Source organism: Rattus norvegicus, chromosome 7 (genome assembly GCF_036323735.1).
Source record: "Rattus norvegicus strain BN/NHsdMcwi chromosome 7, GRCr8, whole genome shotgun sequence".
NCBI lineage: Eukaryota > Metazoa > Chordata > Mammalia > Rodentia > Muridae > Rattus > Rattus norvegicus.
Window position 1 is genome coordinate 12908946 of NC_086025.1, and position 17799 is coordinate 12926744.

Sequence of the window (17799 nt, forward strand, 5' to 3'; positions counted from 1 at the left end):
ATAAATTAAAAAAGAAGAAACATGACCTGGGAGGAAAACAAATAAAAATGATAGGGGCTGGACAGACAGTGAGTCGGGGGTAAGAACACTTGCTGTGGGAGCCTCAGCACCAACATGTTTTTTAAAGTGGAGATTGAACTATTCCTGGGGCTTTCTGGCAATCAGCCACTGGAAGGGTGAGAAGGGTAGCATGAGTCCCAGATTCAGTAAGAGATCCCTGTCCCAAGAGGATAACACGGACGGAGTGAGAGAAGAGCATCCATGGTGTTCTCATTTGACCTCCACATTTAGACGCCCACAGATGCACACACTTACCACACCCCACACAGTATGGACTGATGAGGATGGCTCAGTGGGGAAAGGCGCTTTCCACTAAGCCTAATGACCTCACTCAGTTCCATCCCAGAACAGCATGGAATCAGTCCTTTAGCACATCCGCACTCACCCATCTCTCTCTCTGTCTCTCTCTCTGTCTCTGTCTCTCTCTGTCTCTGTCTCTCTCTCTCTGTCTCTCTTTCTCACACACACAATTCAAAATAAAACATATCTTTATAGTTTTAAAAAAATGCAAATAGTTTTAAAGATTAAATAAATAATAGAAGTAAAAAATGTGTGATGTTCTCTTGAGGCTTGAGTATGAGGTATATTTTTTAAAAATGAAGAGAGTATTGACTCCACAAAGTTTTCCTCTAAGACTTTATACAGTTTCCTCTTCTTACCCAGTAATAATTATTTAAAAGCTTGAAGGAATTTTTTATTTCCACTGGTTTTCCTCTTCAAAATATCCTGAATACCTGCAAATATTTTAAAACCTGAAAGCACTTTTATCGAAGCATTGTGTTTAAAGAATACGTGTCCTGAGAGGCACCTGCAGAACTGACTGATTGCAATTCCAGCAGTAGGTGGTAGTTAGTGCAAGGCCAGCTTAAGTATCACAGCAAGGAGCGAGACTGCAGGACAAATGAGTAATGAGAAATAAACAAGTAAATAATAAACAGACATACAGCACGGGCTTTCAGTGCTCGCAGAGTATTTTACTTGGCAAAAGTGTTAACATACCATATCTTCACACTGCATGTTCTGTAGGGATCCTGTGGAGCAGTTAACACATTCATGTTAAAGGATTCTAGCTATGTAAAGTAGGAACAATTGCCCTGACTGGTAACTTATAAATGAAATCTGTGCCCTCTACTTTTTACAGAAGTGGACTGGTGGAATTGTTGTGTAAACCCAGAGAAAGTAGACAATGTGAAGAAATCTTCAGCGAGTTTCCAGATACTGTGGTGAATAAGAAAACCCCTCATGGAGTAAAACTGTGTGAAAGTCATTTATGTGAAGACATACTTATCGGTCTCCCACCCCTGAATATGCATATTCCTGTTCAACGAGGACATAGACCATATGAATATGAGACATATGAAGACAGTCTCTATAAATTTAGGGAGTGTGGGAAAGCCTTCCTGTATTCTGAATGCTATCTGAAGCATGAAAATGCTCACATCATAGAGAAACCGTATAAATGTCAACAATGTGGGAAAGCCTTTTCTTCTTCAAGTAAGGTTCGAAGACATGAAAGAACTCACACTGGTGAGAAGCCCTACATGTGTAACCATTGTGGGAAAGCCTTCCCTAGTCGTGGCTCCCTTCGCCGTCATGACAGGATTCACAGTGGAGAGAAGCCCTTTGTGTGTAAGTATTGTGGGAAAGCTTTCACCGGTCAGAGTTCACTTCCACGCCATGAAAGAATTCACAGTGGAGAGAAACCCTATGTCTGCAAATACTGTGGCAAATGTTTCATTTCTTCAAGTACCTGTCGAGTACACGAACGGACTCACACTGGAGAGAAACTCTATGTTTGTAATCTGTGCAATAAAGCTGTCACTACTCGTACTTCCCTTCGAAATCATGAACGAATTCACAGTGGTGAGAAACCCTATGTTTGCGAACAGTGTGGGAAAGGTTTCATCTCCTCTGGTACCTTTCGAATACACGAACGAATTCACACTGGGGAGAAACCCTATAGATGTAAGGAATGTGGTAAAGCCTTCACTATACAGAGTTCTCTCCAACGCCATGAAAGGATTCACACTAGGGAAAAACCCTATGACTGTAAGGAATGTGGGAAAGCCTTCAGTGGTTACAGCTCCCTTCGACGCCACGAAAGGATTCACAGTGGAGAAAGACCCTATGCATGCAAGCAGTGTGGCAAAGCTTTTCCTGCCTTGGGTGATTGTCAGAGACATGAGCAAATCCACACTGGTGAGAAGCCCTATATATGTAAGCAGTGTGGGAAAGCCTTTACTCGTTGTGGTTCCCTCAGAATACATGAAAAGACCCATGCTAGACAGAATTCCTAAGCATAAAATGTGAAAGAACTCCTTGTCGCGTGCCCTTTCTAAAAAAAAAAAAAAAAAACTGTTACAATGTTTAGGGAAGAAAACAAGTATATCAAGTTATGAGGGCTGCCACTGGTCATACTGTTAAATTAACAAAAAGGACAAGCTAAGAACTCACCCAATATCAAAACTTGCTCAGAAAGTTGACTGTAAGAAATAGTTTTAAAATTCTGTACTACCTGAGGATTTTCACATAAGTTTCACTAGCTCATAAATGTACACTGTGAAAGGTTCAATGCAAAGTAATTTATGTAGAATGCTCCAAAAATTACATAACCCGAAGGAAAACATCCTAAAATTATATTACACTGATTAGTTTATTACTAAAATAGATATACAAACTATTTCTAAGTATAACTCCTGTAAATAAATGGTGGCATGACATAATTCTGTGAAGTTTGCTTAAGCAATGGAGCAAGAGAGTTTTTTTTTTTAACCCTGTTCATTACCATTCTGAAGATTTTGGTTGTCTGAATGGTGGAATGGCCTTTTGAGATGTAGTTATGGCAAATAACAACACATGAGTTGGCACTAGGTCACAGTTCCAGGACAAGGTCCTCCAGAATGATGGGTGTGCTCTAAATTGGCATCTCACACAATACTGTCTCTCTCATGGGCCTAGGAATCAAGTGGGGGTGGGGATCACCCCTATAACTCACTAGCAAACACTGTTTTCGTGTTCTGTAGATATGAAGGTTCTACCACGAGGAACACCCATTCCTTTGAACTGGAAACTAAGGCACCCACACATATCCAACCCCATACCAATTTACTCTGCGTTCCTTGTGCCCTTGAGTTAACTAAAAATTGTTACTGTCAACTGGAATTACAGATCCACATGACCAGTGGGGAATGAAAACACCATTTAGCAATGGAGATGTTCTGATTATTTTTTGTCTACTTTACACAATCTAGAGTTATCTGGAAAGAGAAATCACCATTAGATTGACCTGTAGACAATGATGTATGGGACAGGGCTACTGTGGGTAGTGCCACTCCTGGGCAGGTGGCCCTGTGTTGTATAAGAAAGCAGGCTAAGTGGCCATGAGGAGCAAGCCAAGACTCAAGACTTCCTCCATGGTCTCTGCTTCAGATCCTACTTCCAAGTTCCAAGTTCCTGCCTTAAGATTCTACCCTGGTTTCTCTTGGGGCTGGAATATAAACGATAATGAAAACATCCTTTTTTCCTCAAATCAATTTGGTCAGTGTTTTAGCAACAGCAACAATAACTCAAACTAGGACACAAGGAAAGGAAGACTATTCCTGGATTTCCTTGTCATTGCTGTGTCTGGTGATTAAAACCCATGGGGAGCTACAACTCGGTCCAAACAGGGTAAGAAAGAATGGAAGTGTGAACTACTTGTAAAGAGCTAGTTGATTTGGGGATATGATGTTTTTATTTACTTACTTCCAAGTAAGGTTTTTTATACTAAAAATTGATATTAAATTAAAATTTTAAAAATCAAGATGCTTAGTGTTTGCTAAAGAGGAAGAAATACAAAATGATATGAGAAGGTACTTATAAATATGGTATGCCTACAGTTGTAGAAGTGAGGATTCTAATTATATTGGGTCTTATTTTGTTAAGAGTATGTATGTTGGACTGGGTGTGGTGGCATATTCCTTTAATCCCAGCACTCAGGAGACAAAGGCAAATGACTTAATTCAAGACCAACTTGGTTGACATAGTGAATTCCAGAACAGCCAGGGATATAGAGGGAGACCTTGACTCAAAAACAACGGAAGAAAAGAATATGGGTTTACTTTTATACTTGATAGTGTTGATTGCCAATGTGACAAATCTAAAATCACCTGTGAGACGGGCCCCTGAGAGTGCCTGTGGTCAGTTATCTTGATTGCATAAATGAGGTGGGCTCTCCTCCTGTTGGAAGTTCCATTTCCTGACTGGAATCCACGAGTGTATACAAGTGCAGAGCTAACTATCTGAGCGCAAGCATACATGCATTGATTTACTGCTCTCTGCTTTTGACTGTGGATGTAATGTGAGAGCTGCTCAAGTTACTGCCATATTGACTTCCCCACAGTGATGGAATTATGAGCCAAATAAACCCCCTTCCCTTTATGTTGCTTTTACCTGGATATTTTGTCACTATGACAGGAAGTGAGGCTAAGACATATACACACACATAGTAAGCAGATATTCATGTTTTCTTTTGTCTCATCCTTTACCATGTAATCTGTTTATTGATTTAATAAGACGGTATTGCTATGTATTTTCGTATTTAGTTATGGTATAATAAGTGAATAAGCTTTCCTCAGGGGACTTTGACACCCATTCTGAGGAAGCACCACGTTTTCATTTGTACATGAAAGTCACATTAGGTGAGATAACTTTGTTATTGTCTTTATTTAAAATTGTGTATAACATAGGTTATTGGATGTCAAAGGAGGGACTAGCGGTGGTTGTTCTTGGTTGTTCTCTTGACTGGTGAAACGCACCTGGATATTGGTGAGGAAATCTCCACAGAAGAAGTGATATGTAGGACAGTGACTTGGAGGGGAAAACTCATATTCAATGTGGGCAGCGATTCCTAACAACATCCTGGATGAAGTCTCAGGAAAAAACAGCAGGCACATACCTGCCTTCCCTTTGGTTTGAGTGCATCTGTTGATGCTACTGTGATCTCCTGTCTTCTTCCTCTTGACTGGGACTTAGTTCTAGTGACGTTCGAGGAGCCTCCAGTATTTCGGCCTCAGATCAGGGCCCCTGAGGCATTTAGCTTTTAGAGTGGGCAGCTAGCAAATTCTCTGCTCTCTGCTACAAGCAGCCCCTATCATGTATGACAATCTAGTAAATACCTTCTTTAATAATTATCTTGGTTCTATTTGGAGATCTCTGATATCTGATTAATTGAAAGAGAAATTTTGCTTTTTCAGCTTTACAAAATTTATTCAATTTTACACATTTCAAAGACACGTACAGAATGTTTGGGGCTTTGGTGTTTTGTTTTATTATTTGGTCTGGATCCATACTACGAATTAAGAACTATCTACCTTTTAAAAGTCTGTGTGTAGATATGTATGTGCTCAGAACATGGGTGTAGGTCGGGTGTCGGTCTTCACCTTCCCTCTTCCTGAGGCAGGGTCTCGTTTCTGCTGCATCTGCTAGCGGACCCGTGAACTTCCGGGGCTTCTGCTTCTACTTCCTGTCTTGTAGAAATACAGGGTCACAGGTGTGTGACTGCCGCTTCTGGGCTTCACTTAGGTTCTGGAGGGGTTTAACTCAAGTCTTCTCACTGGGCAATCCTTTATCTACAACTATTGCTCAACCAGAATTATATATTTTTGCAAGTGCGTTAACATTTCTCATCATAAAATATGCTGTTCCTAAGTAAGTGTGTGGTTCATTCCAGTCATCTGGACGAGTTTTAGCTTTTATATCTTAGATACTCAAGTGTTTCCTATGATGCACTGAACAGTCTTCCAGTAAATACAAAATGTTCTTCAAATTTGGTAATATTTGCTTTTATGAACTCACAGTGAAATGAGTTCATAACTTGAAATTGAAAACTACTGAACTCCAAAGCTAAGTTCAGGCTAAATTGAAAAATGTTCAAATGGAAGCATGCCAGAAGGAGAAAATTATGGAAAACGAAACACGGGCACACACACACACACACACACACACACACACACACACACACACACGCAGAGTCTCTGATTCTCTTTGCTCATAAAAGCAGGAAACATGAGGTACCATTGGTAAAACTCAAATTGAAAAGCTTGCCATGGTAGTGCACACCTTTAACTCCCCAATATTTGGGAGTCAGAGGCAGGAGGTTCTCTATGAGTTCAAGACCAGCCTAATCTGCACAGTGAGACCCTGTGTCATAAGTAGAGAAGAACAAAGAAGGAAGAAGAAGAAAAAGAAAACAAATTTCCTTGTTTAAGACTAAAATGATGTATAATCTTGACTTTCTAGCATTCGCCTCTTATTCCCAAATCTGTACAATTAGCCACAGAAGTCTGCCTCACTACAAATGTGTTTATCAAACAGAATTCTTTAACTTTTAAGTTTTGTCATGGACTGTACTCTCTAAGAAGTGCTTTTAAAAGGGTTTGTTTACTGGGGGAAGGAATGAAGGGGGTCTAAGCAACCTTTAAAGGAATTATTTGAGAGCCACCAAAATAAACACATCCATTATAAAGCCATTTAATTGCAACTCTCCATTGAGAAGCCCACCTCCATACTCTTGGTTATACCGTTTTCTTCTTCCCTTGAGCCCCTTTCTATTTTAATCTCAAATCTACATTGGCTGAGCCTGAAATTCTTTTCCTCATCAAAGCCATGAATCCTACTTTTTCTTGGTGACTGCGTGCTGTGAAACTGTCTTCCTACCTGCAATGACAGCTCATTTCCACTAACCTATATTTGGACAAAAATCACCTGTCTGATTTTAATTAAGCCATTGGATGGCTTAATTAATTGACTTTCATACTGCTGTATGGTGTGAGGGCAACTTTATGCTCGTTCAAATGATCTGTGCTTTACCTGGTTTCTGTGCGTCAGAATCGTCCAAAAGTACACTGCATATTGATGTCCAGTTTAAGATCACCCTTTGAAAGTCAGTAGCATTTCCTCATTCTTTTGTTTATGTGTTGCCCACATGAGTTTATAGGTACTACAGGAGTATGTGGCAGGGGAGATCAGAAGACAGGGCTGGCTCCCCTGTAGTTGGAGGCAGTTGTGAGTCACCTGTTGTGACTGCTGGGAACTGAGTCTGGGTCCTCAGCAACAGTGGTGTATCCATTTACTCTTCTGTTTCGATGGTAAAATATCCAAACCTAAGTCTTTTCCAGTCCCAAGTTTTTGTTGTTGCTGTTGTTGTTTTGGTCCGTATTTTATTGCAACAGAAAGTAAACTACAAAAAACAAACAAACAAACAAAAAAACCAAAAAAACCCCCCAAAAACCCAAAACAAACAAACAAACAAACAAACAAACAAAAAACAGCGAGCCATCTCTCCAGCCCCTCGATAGCATTTTCTGATCAGTGAATTATGTTTCCCAACCACTAAAAAACAAAACAAAACAAAACAAAACTCTAAAGACTGACTATTGCGAGTAACTGATCATCCTTTTTCTGTTAAAATACTAAATAAAGTATTCACTTACTTGATAGTATTACTATAACCATTTTTAAGTCTATTGTTAGGCCTGAGAAAATTTTTACTGTTGTCTGGTTAAAGCAAGCTGGATTTGGAACTGACCACCTGGCTGCCTCTCCCAAAGCAAATTTCCAAAGGAATTTCAGAGAGCAGCTTCACACTGGGTTTGGGGGGCCTTCTTATGGGGAAGGGTTAAAGTTGATAGAAAAGAGCTGTCAAGATAATTGACATTTATAAGGTAATTTATAATTGATAATTAGTACCTGGACAGAAGACTGGAGGACTTAGGGCTTAAGGGTGCCTGGGGAGCGAATAAATGTCATGCAAAGCAGCTGCTGGGATAATTGGTTGATAGGAAGGAGGTAATACGGACAGTGAAAGACTATACCATGTGGAAGGGCAGTCACCAAGGTATCCGGGAAGACACAGTTTCATAAGACAAAAGACAGTCATTATCACAGGTTCAGGAGTTCAGAGTAAGGCAAAAGTGTGGGTTTACATCATGGGGTTACAATTTCATCATAGGCTGAAAAGCATGGAATGCTACAGGCTTAGAAAACAAACGTATTCTTTTAGGATATGAAAACGTAATAACAGTTATGACAAGGTAGCTCCTTCACTAGGCTTAAAGAACAGAAATGCGTTCTTATAAGGTAAGGAGACTTAGTGAGTGACAGGACAGTCCGTAGCAGCACTGTGGCTCCTGTTTTGATTCTACACCATATGAGGGCAGTATGTCTAGGTAAATTGTTAGGAAATAAGCCTAGGAAGAAACAAAAATAGCATCACTCATGGTCAGGGTCTCGTTACTTATTAAATAAGTGTATTATGGTCATCCTAAGCATTCATTAATATTTACTTGTTTGTTTCTTTTTGAGACAGGGTTTCACTGTGTAGCTCTACCTGGCCTAGAACTTATTATACAGACCAGGCTGGGCTCCGACTCACAAACACCTGCCTGTGTCTGCCTCTGTCTCTGCTGGGATTAAATGTCTGTGCTCCCACACGCATGAAAGAGTCACTAACATTCTCTCTCTTGTATTATTATTTCACATTTAGTGTTTTCTCTTTTTTCCCATTAATTTATGTTACATCCCAATTGCAGACCCCCCTCTCCTCAGTGCCCCGTTACACATTTCCTCCCCCCCCCATCTCCAACATTCCCTTAGGGTCTTCTAATGACTACTGCTGTAGCTGGACCTTCTGATAAACATGTTCAGTGCTAGGAAACCTGGTAGCAACTCTTGAAGCAAAAAGAGTTCACTGAGCCGTGGAATAACCTCAAAAAGATGCAGGTGCTCCCCCACCCAGCCTAAGCGCTTTGAAACGCTTCACCTCATGAGGGATGCCACCGAGAAAGCAGGCAACAGGAAAAGAAATTGAGCTATTTATTCATCTGCCTCGAGGATGGATGTCAGGTCTGTTTTCCCTTTAGCATAGGCCACAGCTTCTGTTACTCAGGCTCTCCAGGGGTTCCAGTAATGTTTATATTCCTTAATAGCTAATGCCTACTTCTCCTGGAACTGTGGCTTCATCATGTTTCATGTGAACCATCTTCTGTACTGCTCAGTAGCATCTCCACCAGTCTCTCACTCGGACTCATCTGATCCATACCTACCAGACACCGTGTAGCTGGACACCGTGTAGCTGTGTGTAGGCATAGTATATTGTAGGCATGCACTGTGTAAAGGTTATCCTTGTGTGTTTTTTTAAAGGCTAAAGCACATGTACAAAGTGTGCTTGTAGGAAATATAAATGAAAAGCCAAGAGATATAGAACTTTAAAACACAAAAGAGGACTGGAGAAATTGCTCTGCCATTTAGTTAGTTTTATACAGAAGAGCAGAGATAGATTCCCAGCACTCACATTGGGCAGCTCACAGACACTATGGGAAGGAATCTGATCCTCTCTTCTGGCTTCTTGGGTATCACATGCACATATACACATAAATATATCTCTAAAAATTAAAATGAAAGAGATAAGAAATGAGCCAAGTGCCCACACTAGCCACACCAGCCTCTGGAAAGACAGCTGCCTGGGATGGCAGAAAGCCACCTGCCACGGGTACTGCTACAATGGATGAATGTGTGATGGAAAAATGGGAAGGATGGAGTATTCAGTGGAGATACAGAAGGGAAAGTGAAGCCTAGAGATTCATACAATGTGGAGAAAGGTGTAACTGGATACTTGATAGAAATAAGGAAAAGTCATATAGGAGGAGGACCTGGCCCAAGGGCTGCCACCAAGGGCCATAACTCAGTCTGTGGCCCTGCTGCAACTGGTATCAGTGTTTGTTAGCACCAACGGCCAAGTGGACGTCCATGGTCTGGAGTGCCACCTGACACGACGGAGATGTCTGTAGGCATAATGTTTTTATCATAGGTTATCATGGGTTTTTTAATTTAATTTTTTTGAATTTTAATTTTCATTTTATTTTTATTGGATTTTTTAAAATTTTATTTACATTTCAAATGTTATCCCCCTTTCCCAGTTTCCCTTCCATAAACCCCCTATCCCATCCTTCCTCCTCCTTCTTCTATGAGGGTGTTCCCCCACCCATCCACCTATCTCTTCCCGCCTCCCCACCCTGACATTCCTCTACACTGGGGCATCAAGACTTGGCAGGACTAAGGGCTTCTCCTCCCATTGGTGCTCAACAAGGCCATCCTATGCTACATATGCGGCTGAGCCGTGAGTCTGTCCATGTGTACTCTTTGGATGGTAGGTTAGTCCCTAGGAGCTCTGGTTGGTTGGTATTGCTCTTCTGGGGTTGCAAGATCCTTCAGCTCCTTCAATTCTTTCTCTAACTCCTCCAATGGGGACCCTGTTCTCAGTTTAACAGTTGGCTGCAAGCATCTGCCTCTGTATTTGTCATGCCCTGGCAGAGTCTCTCAGGAGACAGTTATATCAGGCTCCTGTCAGCATGTACTTCTTGGCATCAGCAATATTGTCTGGGTTTGGTGGCTAATTTTATTTTTTTTTACTTATTCACTTTACATCCCGCTCACTGCCCCCTCCTAGTCCCCCCTTCCCCTTTTCCTCTGAGCATGTGGTGTTCCCCTATGTATCCCCTCACCCTAGCATCTTAAGTCTCTGCAAGGCTAGGTGCTTCCTCTGAGGCAGCCAGACAAGGCAGCTCAGCTGGAAGAGCATATCCCATACACAGGCAACAGCTCTTGGGAGAGTGCCTGCTTCAGTTGTTTGGGACTCAAATGAGATCAAGCTGCACATCTGTTACATTATGTGTGAGGAGGCCTAGGTCCAACTCGTGTATGTCCTTTGGTTGGTGGGTCACACTCTCTAGGAGCCCTAAGAGTCCAGGTTAGTTGACTCTATTGGTTGGTGTTCCTATCCCTTAGAGGCTGAAATCCCCCTGTTCTTCCATAAGTCAAGCTCCATCCACTGCTTGACTGTGGGTGTCTTTATATATCTGAGTGAACTGTTGGGTGGAGCCTCTCAGAGGGCAGTCATGCTAGAGTTTTATTTGCAAGCACAGCAAAGTATCATTAATAGTGTCAGGGATTGGTGCTTGCGCATGGGATGGGTCTCAAGTTGGGCTGGTTTTTGGTCATTCCCTTGGTCTCTGTTCCATTCCCTGTGCTTGTATTTCTTGTAGACAAGATAAATTTTGGGTCGAAAGTTTTGTGGGTGGGTTGGTGCCTCTATTGCTCTACTCAGATTCTGGCCTGGCTACAAGAGGTAGCCTCTTCAGGTTCCATATCCCCAATATAGTCAGTCACAGCTAAGGTTACCCCCATTGATTCTTGAGTGCCTCCCTTATCTGAGATCTCTGTCTAGTCCTAGAGATGCCCTATCCTTGTGTTACTGAAATGCTGATTTCTCGAATTCATAGTTTGTTTCAATCCAGACATGGCCTTGTTATGTTTATTTTTTGAAGCTCTTGTCTTGTTTGTATAAACATTGTCATTTGTTTATTCTGTGCCTTGGTAATAAAAGCCAAGGAGCCAATTCAGAACTTTAGGGAAAATAAGGTAAGAATTCCAATTCTAGGAAGGGGAAGAAAGAGACAGGAAGTGAAAGAGGGAGTCATGAGGAGAGGTTGAGGAAGCATGAGAAGGGAGCTGGATCAAGAAAGGATGAAAAATGCAAATAATCTGAGAATATTGGCTGGGAGGAAGTCTGACTAGCTTGGAAAAGGTTTACAATGGAGTAATAATTCGTCAGTATTTGGCTTAAGGCAATTTTAACAGATCTTAGTCTCTCTATGGCTATTGGGGGAAAAAAGCTGGTTAAGGAGTATCTGCTGCCATATTAATTTTATGAATCTATATTAACATAATAAATCAACAGATGTCTGAGATCCGAGCTCCCTCAGGGGGACATGTTGATCCGAGTGACCAGTGCTGCCATCTGAGGCTGTGGAGACATTGGACCCTATGCTGCTGCTGAGGGCCATGTCTTGGGTTCGTAGTACTATGGCAGCTAGGGTTTATGTAGATGTCCCAGGTCCGTGTCACCACCAAACTTGAGGCAGACATCCTTGATCTGGACTGCCACCTGAGGCAGAGTGCTGAGCTGGCCCAGTCCCTTGCCACCACACTTGGGAAAGCTGGCTGTGCCCCTCACCTGGGCAACACAGTAGTGCTGACCCTGACGTTAGACAGCAGGTGAGCTTGGCCGAGGGCTCGCCTGTGGAAGAGCTGACTTTACTGTGGGGTGGCTGAGGCAAGGTAGAGATGCACTCCCCCACCTCACCCCTTGCTTTGAGGGTCATGGTTGGAAACCTAGTCCCAAAGTCCTGAGAGTGAGAGACCCTGTACCTCACCTGGGTGGCACAGCAGAGCTGGCTGACCCTGGTGGCAAAGGCATGGGTAAGCTGGCCCAAGGCTGTGAAAGCAGGAGAGCCGTCCCTGCCCCTTGCCAGATGTGGTAGTGGGTAAGATGGTCAGGGTTGTACAGGAGAGCTCACCCTGGTGGTGCAGGCACAGGAGAGCTGGTGGGCTGACCAACCCGGCTACCTCTAAGGCCCAGATTCAGGGCTTTGAGTTGGCCACCGGAACATCTACCCCATCTACGATCTGTAGGAGCATGTGAAAGTGCCATTACTGCAGATGCAAAGCTTCATGATCTCCATGACAAAGGACAACAGGATATCTCGTAGACGTCCTCATGAGTATGCAGCATTGACCATGTAGCAGAAGCCAGAGGCCTTGAAACAGACTTATTGCAAAGAACATTTGCAAGCAAAGATGTGTGGATAAATGGGTACACTGTGCATACCGCTTCCATGACAAGGTGTTGTGGTTATCATTATATCTTATTTTCTTTTCTTTTGGGGTAGAGGTAGCAAAGAAATGGGGAGATGAGTGGGATTGGGGTAAAGGATGTGAAATTCACAAAGAATCAATAAAAGGTTTAAAAAGCCAAGGAAACTGAAGATACTAAATGATGGAGAGACTGCTCATATTACAGGCTGGCAGAATCCTGTGAAAATGGCTGTGATGATGAAGTCACCCTAAAGATCCAAAGCAATTCCTTTCACAATTCCAAGAAGAGAGACTTTAAAAAAAATCTTAAAACTTATATGAAACCACACATAGAAAAAAAAAATCCCGAATAGGCAAAACAATCCTGAGCAGAAAGAGAAATATCAGTCATCCAAATTGCACTTCATAATACAGTGCTGTACATTCAGACTGTGGCATGTAGCTCAGCTGTTAGAGTGTTTTCTTAGCATACATGAAATCCCGAAGTCCATTCCCAGCACTTCATGAGTGTGGTAGTGTATATATGTAATCCCAATCCTCTATGTGAAGGCTAAAATCAACCAACCAAACAAAACCAGAAAAAACCAAAGAGGATCCAAAAAAAGAAAAAGAAAAAAAGAAAAAAAAAAGGAGCTATAATCTGATTTTTGAGAAAAGTGTCAAAACTCAGAAACAATCGAAACCAAAATAACTCCAAAACACCCTGTAACAGAAAGTGCCCAGCAAACTGGGTCAGAATACTGTAACTTGGCTCTTATCTCTCTTTCTTTACAAAATTATCAACTCAAATGGACCTTGTTGCACTATCTGCATTATCAAAACTACAAGAAGAAAACATAAAGAACCACTTCGCGGTGTAAAAGTAACTTCTATTTGACTGATGTAATTGTCTCGAAAGCCCACTACCTCCTTCTGCTAACCTAGGTCTGGTACTGGAAACTTCCAGCCTCCGTACAATCTAATCTGGCTCTAGAATGTTTTCTGCCTCTGAGACCAGCTGCTGAATAAGCTCACCCCTTCCTAGTTCTTTCTCAACCCCGCCCGGCTGGTTCACCTCAGCTGTTCCACTCATACTCCTCTCCCAGCTGACTTCTTCAGTCTGGCTTTTCTCTTGGCTCTGAACTGCTCTGCTTGGCTTCAAACTCTACTAGTCTTTTCTGGCTCTTTCTCATTCTCTTGTTCGTTCTGTCTTTCCCGGTGTCTGTCTAGCTTGTTTTCCTTCATTCTGTCTCTGTTGAAACTCTCCCAGTAAAACTGCCTCTTTCTCTCAGTCTCTCTCTGTCTCTGTCTCTCTGTCTCTGTCTTTCTCTCTCTCTTTCTCTGTCTCTCTTCTCTCTCTCTCTTTCTCTTTGTCTCTATCTGTCTGTCTGCCTGTCTGTCATCTGTCTGTCTCTGTCTTTCTGTCTCTGTCTATCTGTCTGTCTGCCTGTCTGTCATATGTCTGTCTCTGTCTTTCTGTCTCTGTCTGTCTCGCTGTCTCTGCCTGTCTGCCTGCCTGTCATTTGTCTGTCTCTCTCTGTCTCTCTGTCTGTCTCTCTTTGTCTCTCTGTCTCTCTCTGTGTCTCTGTCTCTGCCTGCCTGTCTGTCTCTGTGTCTCTGTCTGTGTCTCTGTCTCTCTCTCTCTGCTGCTCTACTCTCCCTCTCATTTCTACTACTCTCCACAAATTCTACTGTACTCCTGTACTGTACTCTTCTCCTCCTGTGCTGTCTATGTCTCCCTTACGTAACTTCCCTGTCCTCTCTCTTCTCATTAAGAGTTGGCCATATCCTTTCTGCCAAATCTTTCTCTGATTCATCCTTTTTTCTGCCACTCAATTAGACATCACTTTCAAACATGGTTGCTTCCTCCTACAAACTACTTTATCTTCATTGTCTGGGATTAAAGGTGAGTGCCAAAGCTGACCCCTACCCTAACTGGAGACAGGTTCAAATATCCTGAAACATCACGTTATAGCAAGCAAATAGGAGACGGATGATACACCCTGCAGAGTGACAGAAAACCTGAGCTATTCATCTGAGAAAGGAGGGATCAGTGTTTACATATTTTAAATTGTGACCAGTAAGATGGCTCATCAGGTAAGTGTACTTGCCTCCAAGCCTGACAATCTGAATTTAATTTCTGGGAGCCACATAGTGGAGAGAATGACTCCCACAAGTTGTCCCCTGATGCCTCCCACCACACACAATATAAAGAAAACCTACAATTAAAACAGGAACAAACCCCAAGCAACCCAAATAATAAATGGGAAGTGAAAAGAATGGACATTTCCCAAAAGATGAAGGACAAACATCCAAAAACTGTAGTTAAAAGGTTCAGAATTCTTAGACATAAGAACGTTAAGAGCTGTACTGAGATCCCATACCACAGTCAAATAGCTAGCATTAGGAAAATAACAATAAAGATGAGGATATCAAAGGAGTGTCCATGTAAACTCAGCAAGAACATGAATTGGTGCAGCTACTGGAAGTCAGGATAAGAACTCAAAACACTTTTATGTTTGAACATACACATTTATTGAAGCATTATTTATCAACCAAGTTATGGAATCCAACTAGATGTCTGTCAAAAGATGAATAAGGTAAATGTGGTCTATATACACAATGGAGTTTTATTTACATATAACAAAGAATGAAGTGAAGTCATTGTAGAGAAATGTATAGAGCTAGAGATGACCCTGTTAAGTAAGCCAGCCTCACAAATGCTTCATGTCTCACATGCAGAGTGTAGATTTTATATGTGTTCATACATATACATTATATGTAACATAAAATGAAATCTATGACAATTGAAGTAGGGCTATTTGGGAAATGGAAAAGGACTAACAAAAATGCAGTGAGAGAACGATATGGGTGAATATGGTATGTGACATTTATATAAACTGTTATAATTAAATCCATTGTTTTATTCAGTGACTACTAAGCAGTAGAAAGGAGTGAAGGGAAAACGACCATAGTCCATGGATCTACCTTTAGCAATAACCCATCCCATGATGTATTTATAGCAATAACCCACTCCATGATGTATTTATAGCAATAACCCACTCCACGATGTGTTTATAAAGCATTTATAATATTTCATTTGATTTCTGTCTTCCAATTTTATCCTACTCAAATTACTTTGCATCAGACTCTTCATATTATTTTATAGGAGACTCTACTCCATAATGGATTTCTAGGAACTTCTTGTTAAAATGCCCATGTTTCAGACCATTGAGTTTTCAGTCAGGACATTCTATGTCTGCTGACTGAACAGCTCAGCACACTGCTTTAGTCAAAGTTTTTCTTCTTACTGTGCTTTTTTTTTTAACCTACAAATTGAATTTTAATGATTACAAGTGTTATCACAGACATGCTGTCTCTGCTATGCATTCTTGTGACTGCTACAAAGGTCATGTGATCTTCATGGCATTTGTATAGTTTCTGAATGGGACTTTAATAGCTCAGATAAAAAATAGCAAGACATGATGAACGGGTTGCATTAAATTAAATAGTCTCTGTAGAGCAAAGGAAATTAAAGATAGTCAACAGAATAGGAGAAAATCAGGGATCATCCTGTTGTCAGAATGATCACTTAGCATGCATAAAGCCCTGGGTTCAATCCCCAGTACAGCATAAACTGGATGTGTTGGGTTTGGTGGATATGTCTGTAGTCTAAGTATTTAGGGGATGGAGTCAGAAGGATCCAAAATACAAGGTCATCTTCAGCTACATTATGAGTACCAAGCTAGGATGGACTGCATGGATCTATGTGAGATGTCAGTGTACTCTGCTGATTAGGAGTATGTGTGGTGACCACCCTGGGTCTTTGTGTTTCTTTTTTTGGGGGGGCGAGGGAGACAAGATTTCTCTATGTAGTTGTAACTGTCCAGGAACGTATAAGTTATTTCTCTGCCAGTGAAATAAGCCAGTTCAAGCCAGATTAGATTATATTAAATGTAGGCTTTTTGGGAAGCTGCTTTCTGAGGACTGAGGCTAGGGAAGTCACCATTGGAAGAGTGAGAAGAGAAGGGAAAGAGAAAGGAAGAGCATGTGTAGAGAGAAGAGAGGAGAGGAGAAGAGGAAAGGAGAGAGAGACAGAGACAGAGACAGAGACAGAGAGAGAGACAGAGAGCTGAGAGACAGAATGTTTGGACAACATAGGGAAGAGCTTCTAGGGGAAGGACAGGATGCTGGGAAAACAACTAGTTCAGCTACTTCTCTCCCAATTGAATAATACTCAGTGACTCTGGAAACAAAAAGGGATATGACTTCCATATTGCCTGACTTGAAGAGCAGGCATCTTGGTGTTCAGTCAGTCATCCTGGAATATATCTCTCCTGTTTACGACAAAACCTGAGACCTCTGAGTCTCAGGAGTCTGATTCTTCCAGAGAAATGGGTATACACTGTTTTGGACCTGAGCCATGCATTCTTGAGCCTTGGTAAGTCATTCTTGGCAGAGGTGAGTCAACCTAGTGGAGACCCAGTGGGGGGTTACAGTGAGCAACATACCTGGACCGAGTTACCACAGAATATAAAGATACTAAATACATACTTCCTATCTTTTTGTCAGAGGATTCCTGGGAAAACAAATTATAAAAGGGCCATTGAGGAACTGCTGCAAGAGTTACAAACCTTGGACTACTGAATGTCAACTAAGAAGCCCAGCTTTGTAGAAGACTACACATCTTGGCTTCCAGCTGAAGGGCTGCAAAAGGAGCCTGTCTCAGATCAGGATTGCTGCCATCCTTCAGACCCCATCTCCAAAGACGAAGAGATGGATTCAAGAGTTCCTAGGTGCCACTGGATCTTGCTGCCTCTGGATACCAGAGTTTGTGGAAATGGTACAAAGCAGGCACTGAGTCCCTAATCTGGACTGAGGCTGAGACTAAACACAAAGGCATTTGAGGCTTTAAAAACAGATCTGGAGCACCCTGCACCCAAATCCCATGGCCAAAGAGAGCTGGACCCTCCGAAGTGCAGACACTCCTGAAAACTCAGAGGAGACAGCTACTTTCTGCCCACATTTCTGACCCAAGAGGAAACTGCCTAGTGTCATCTGAGACCT

General features: G+C 41.9%; 1 protein-coding gene across 5 annotated transcripts in view; it reads left to right on the plus strand.

Annotated features, from left to right (window-relative positions):
* Positions 1 to 7541, plus strand: part of Zfp563 (zinc finger protein 563) — a 67351-nt gene extending 59810 nt beyond the window's left edge. For 4 of the 5 annotated variants that reach the window (XM_063263400.1, XM_039078972.2, XM_039078971.2 and 1 more), the window contains one exon: positions 1202 to 7460. In XM_063263400.1, coding sequence (XP_063119470.1) covers positions 1202 to 2357 — 1156 coding nt within the window. In that variant the 3' untranslated portion in view covers positions 2358 to 7460. Of the gene's footprint in view, positions 1 to 1201 lie in introns of all 5 variants that reach the window. The other variant, NM_001134561.3, reaches the window with a different exon arrangement.
* The last annotated feature ends 10258 nt before the right edge of the window (positions 7542 to 17799 follow it).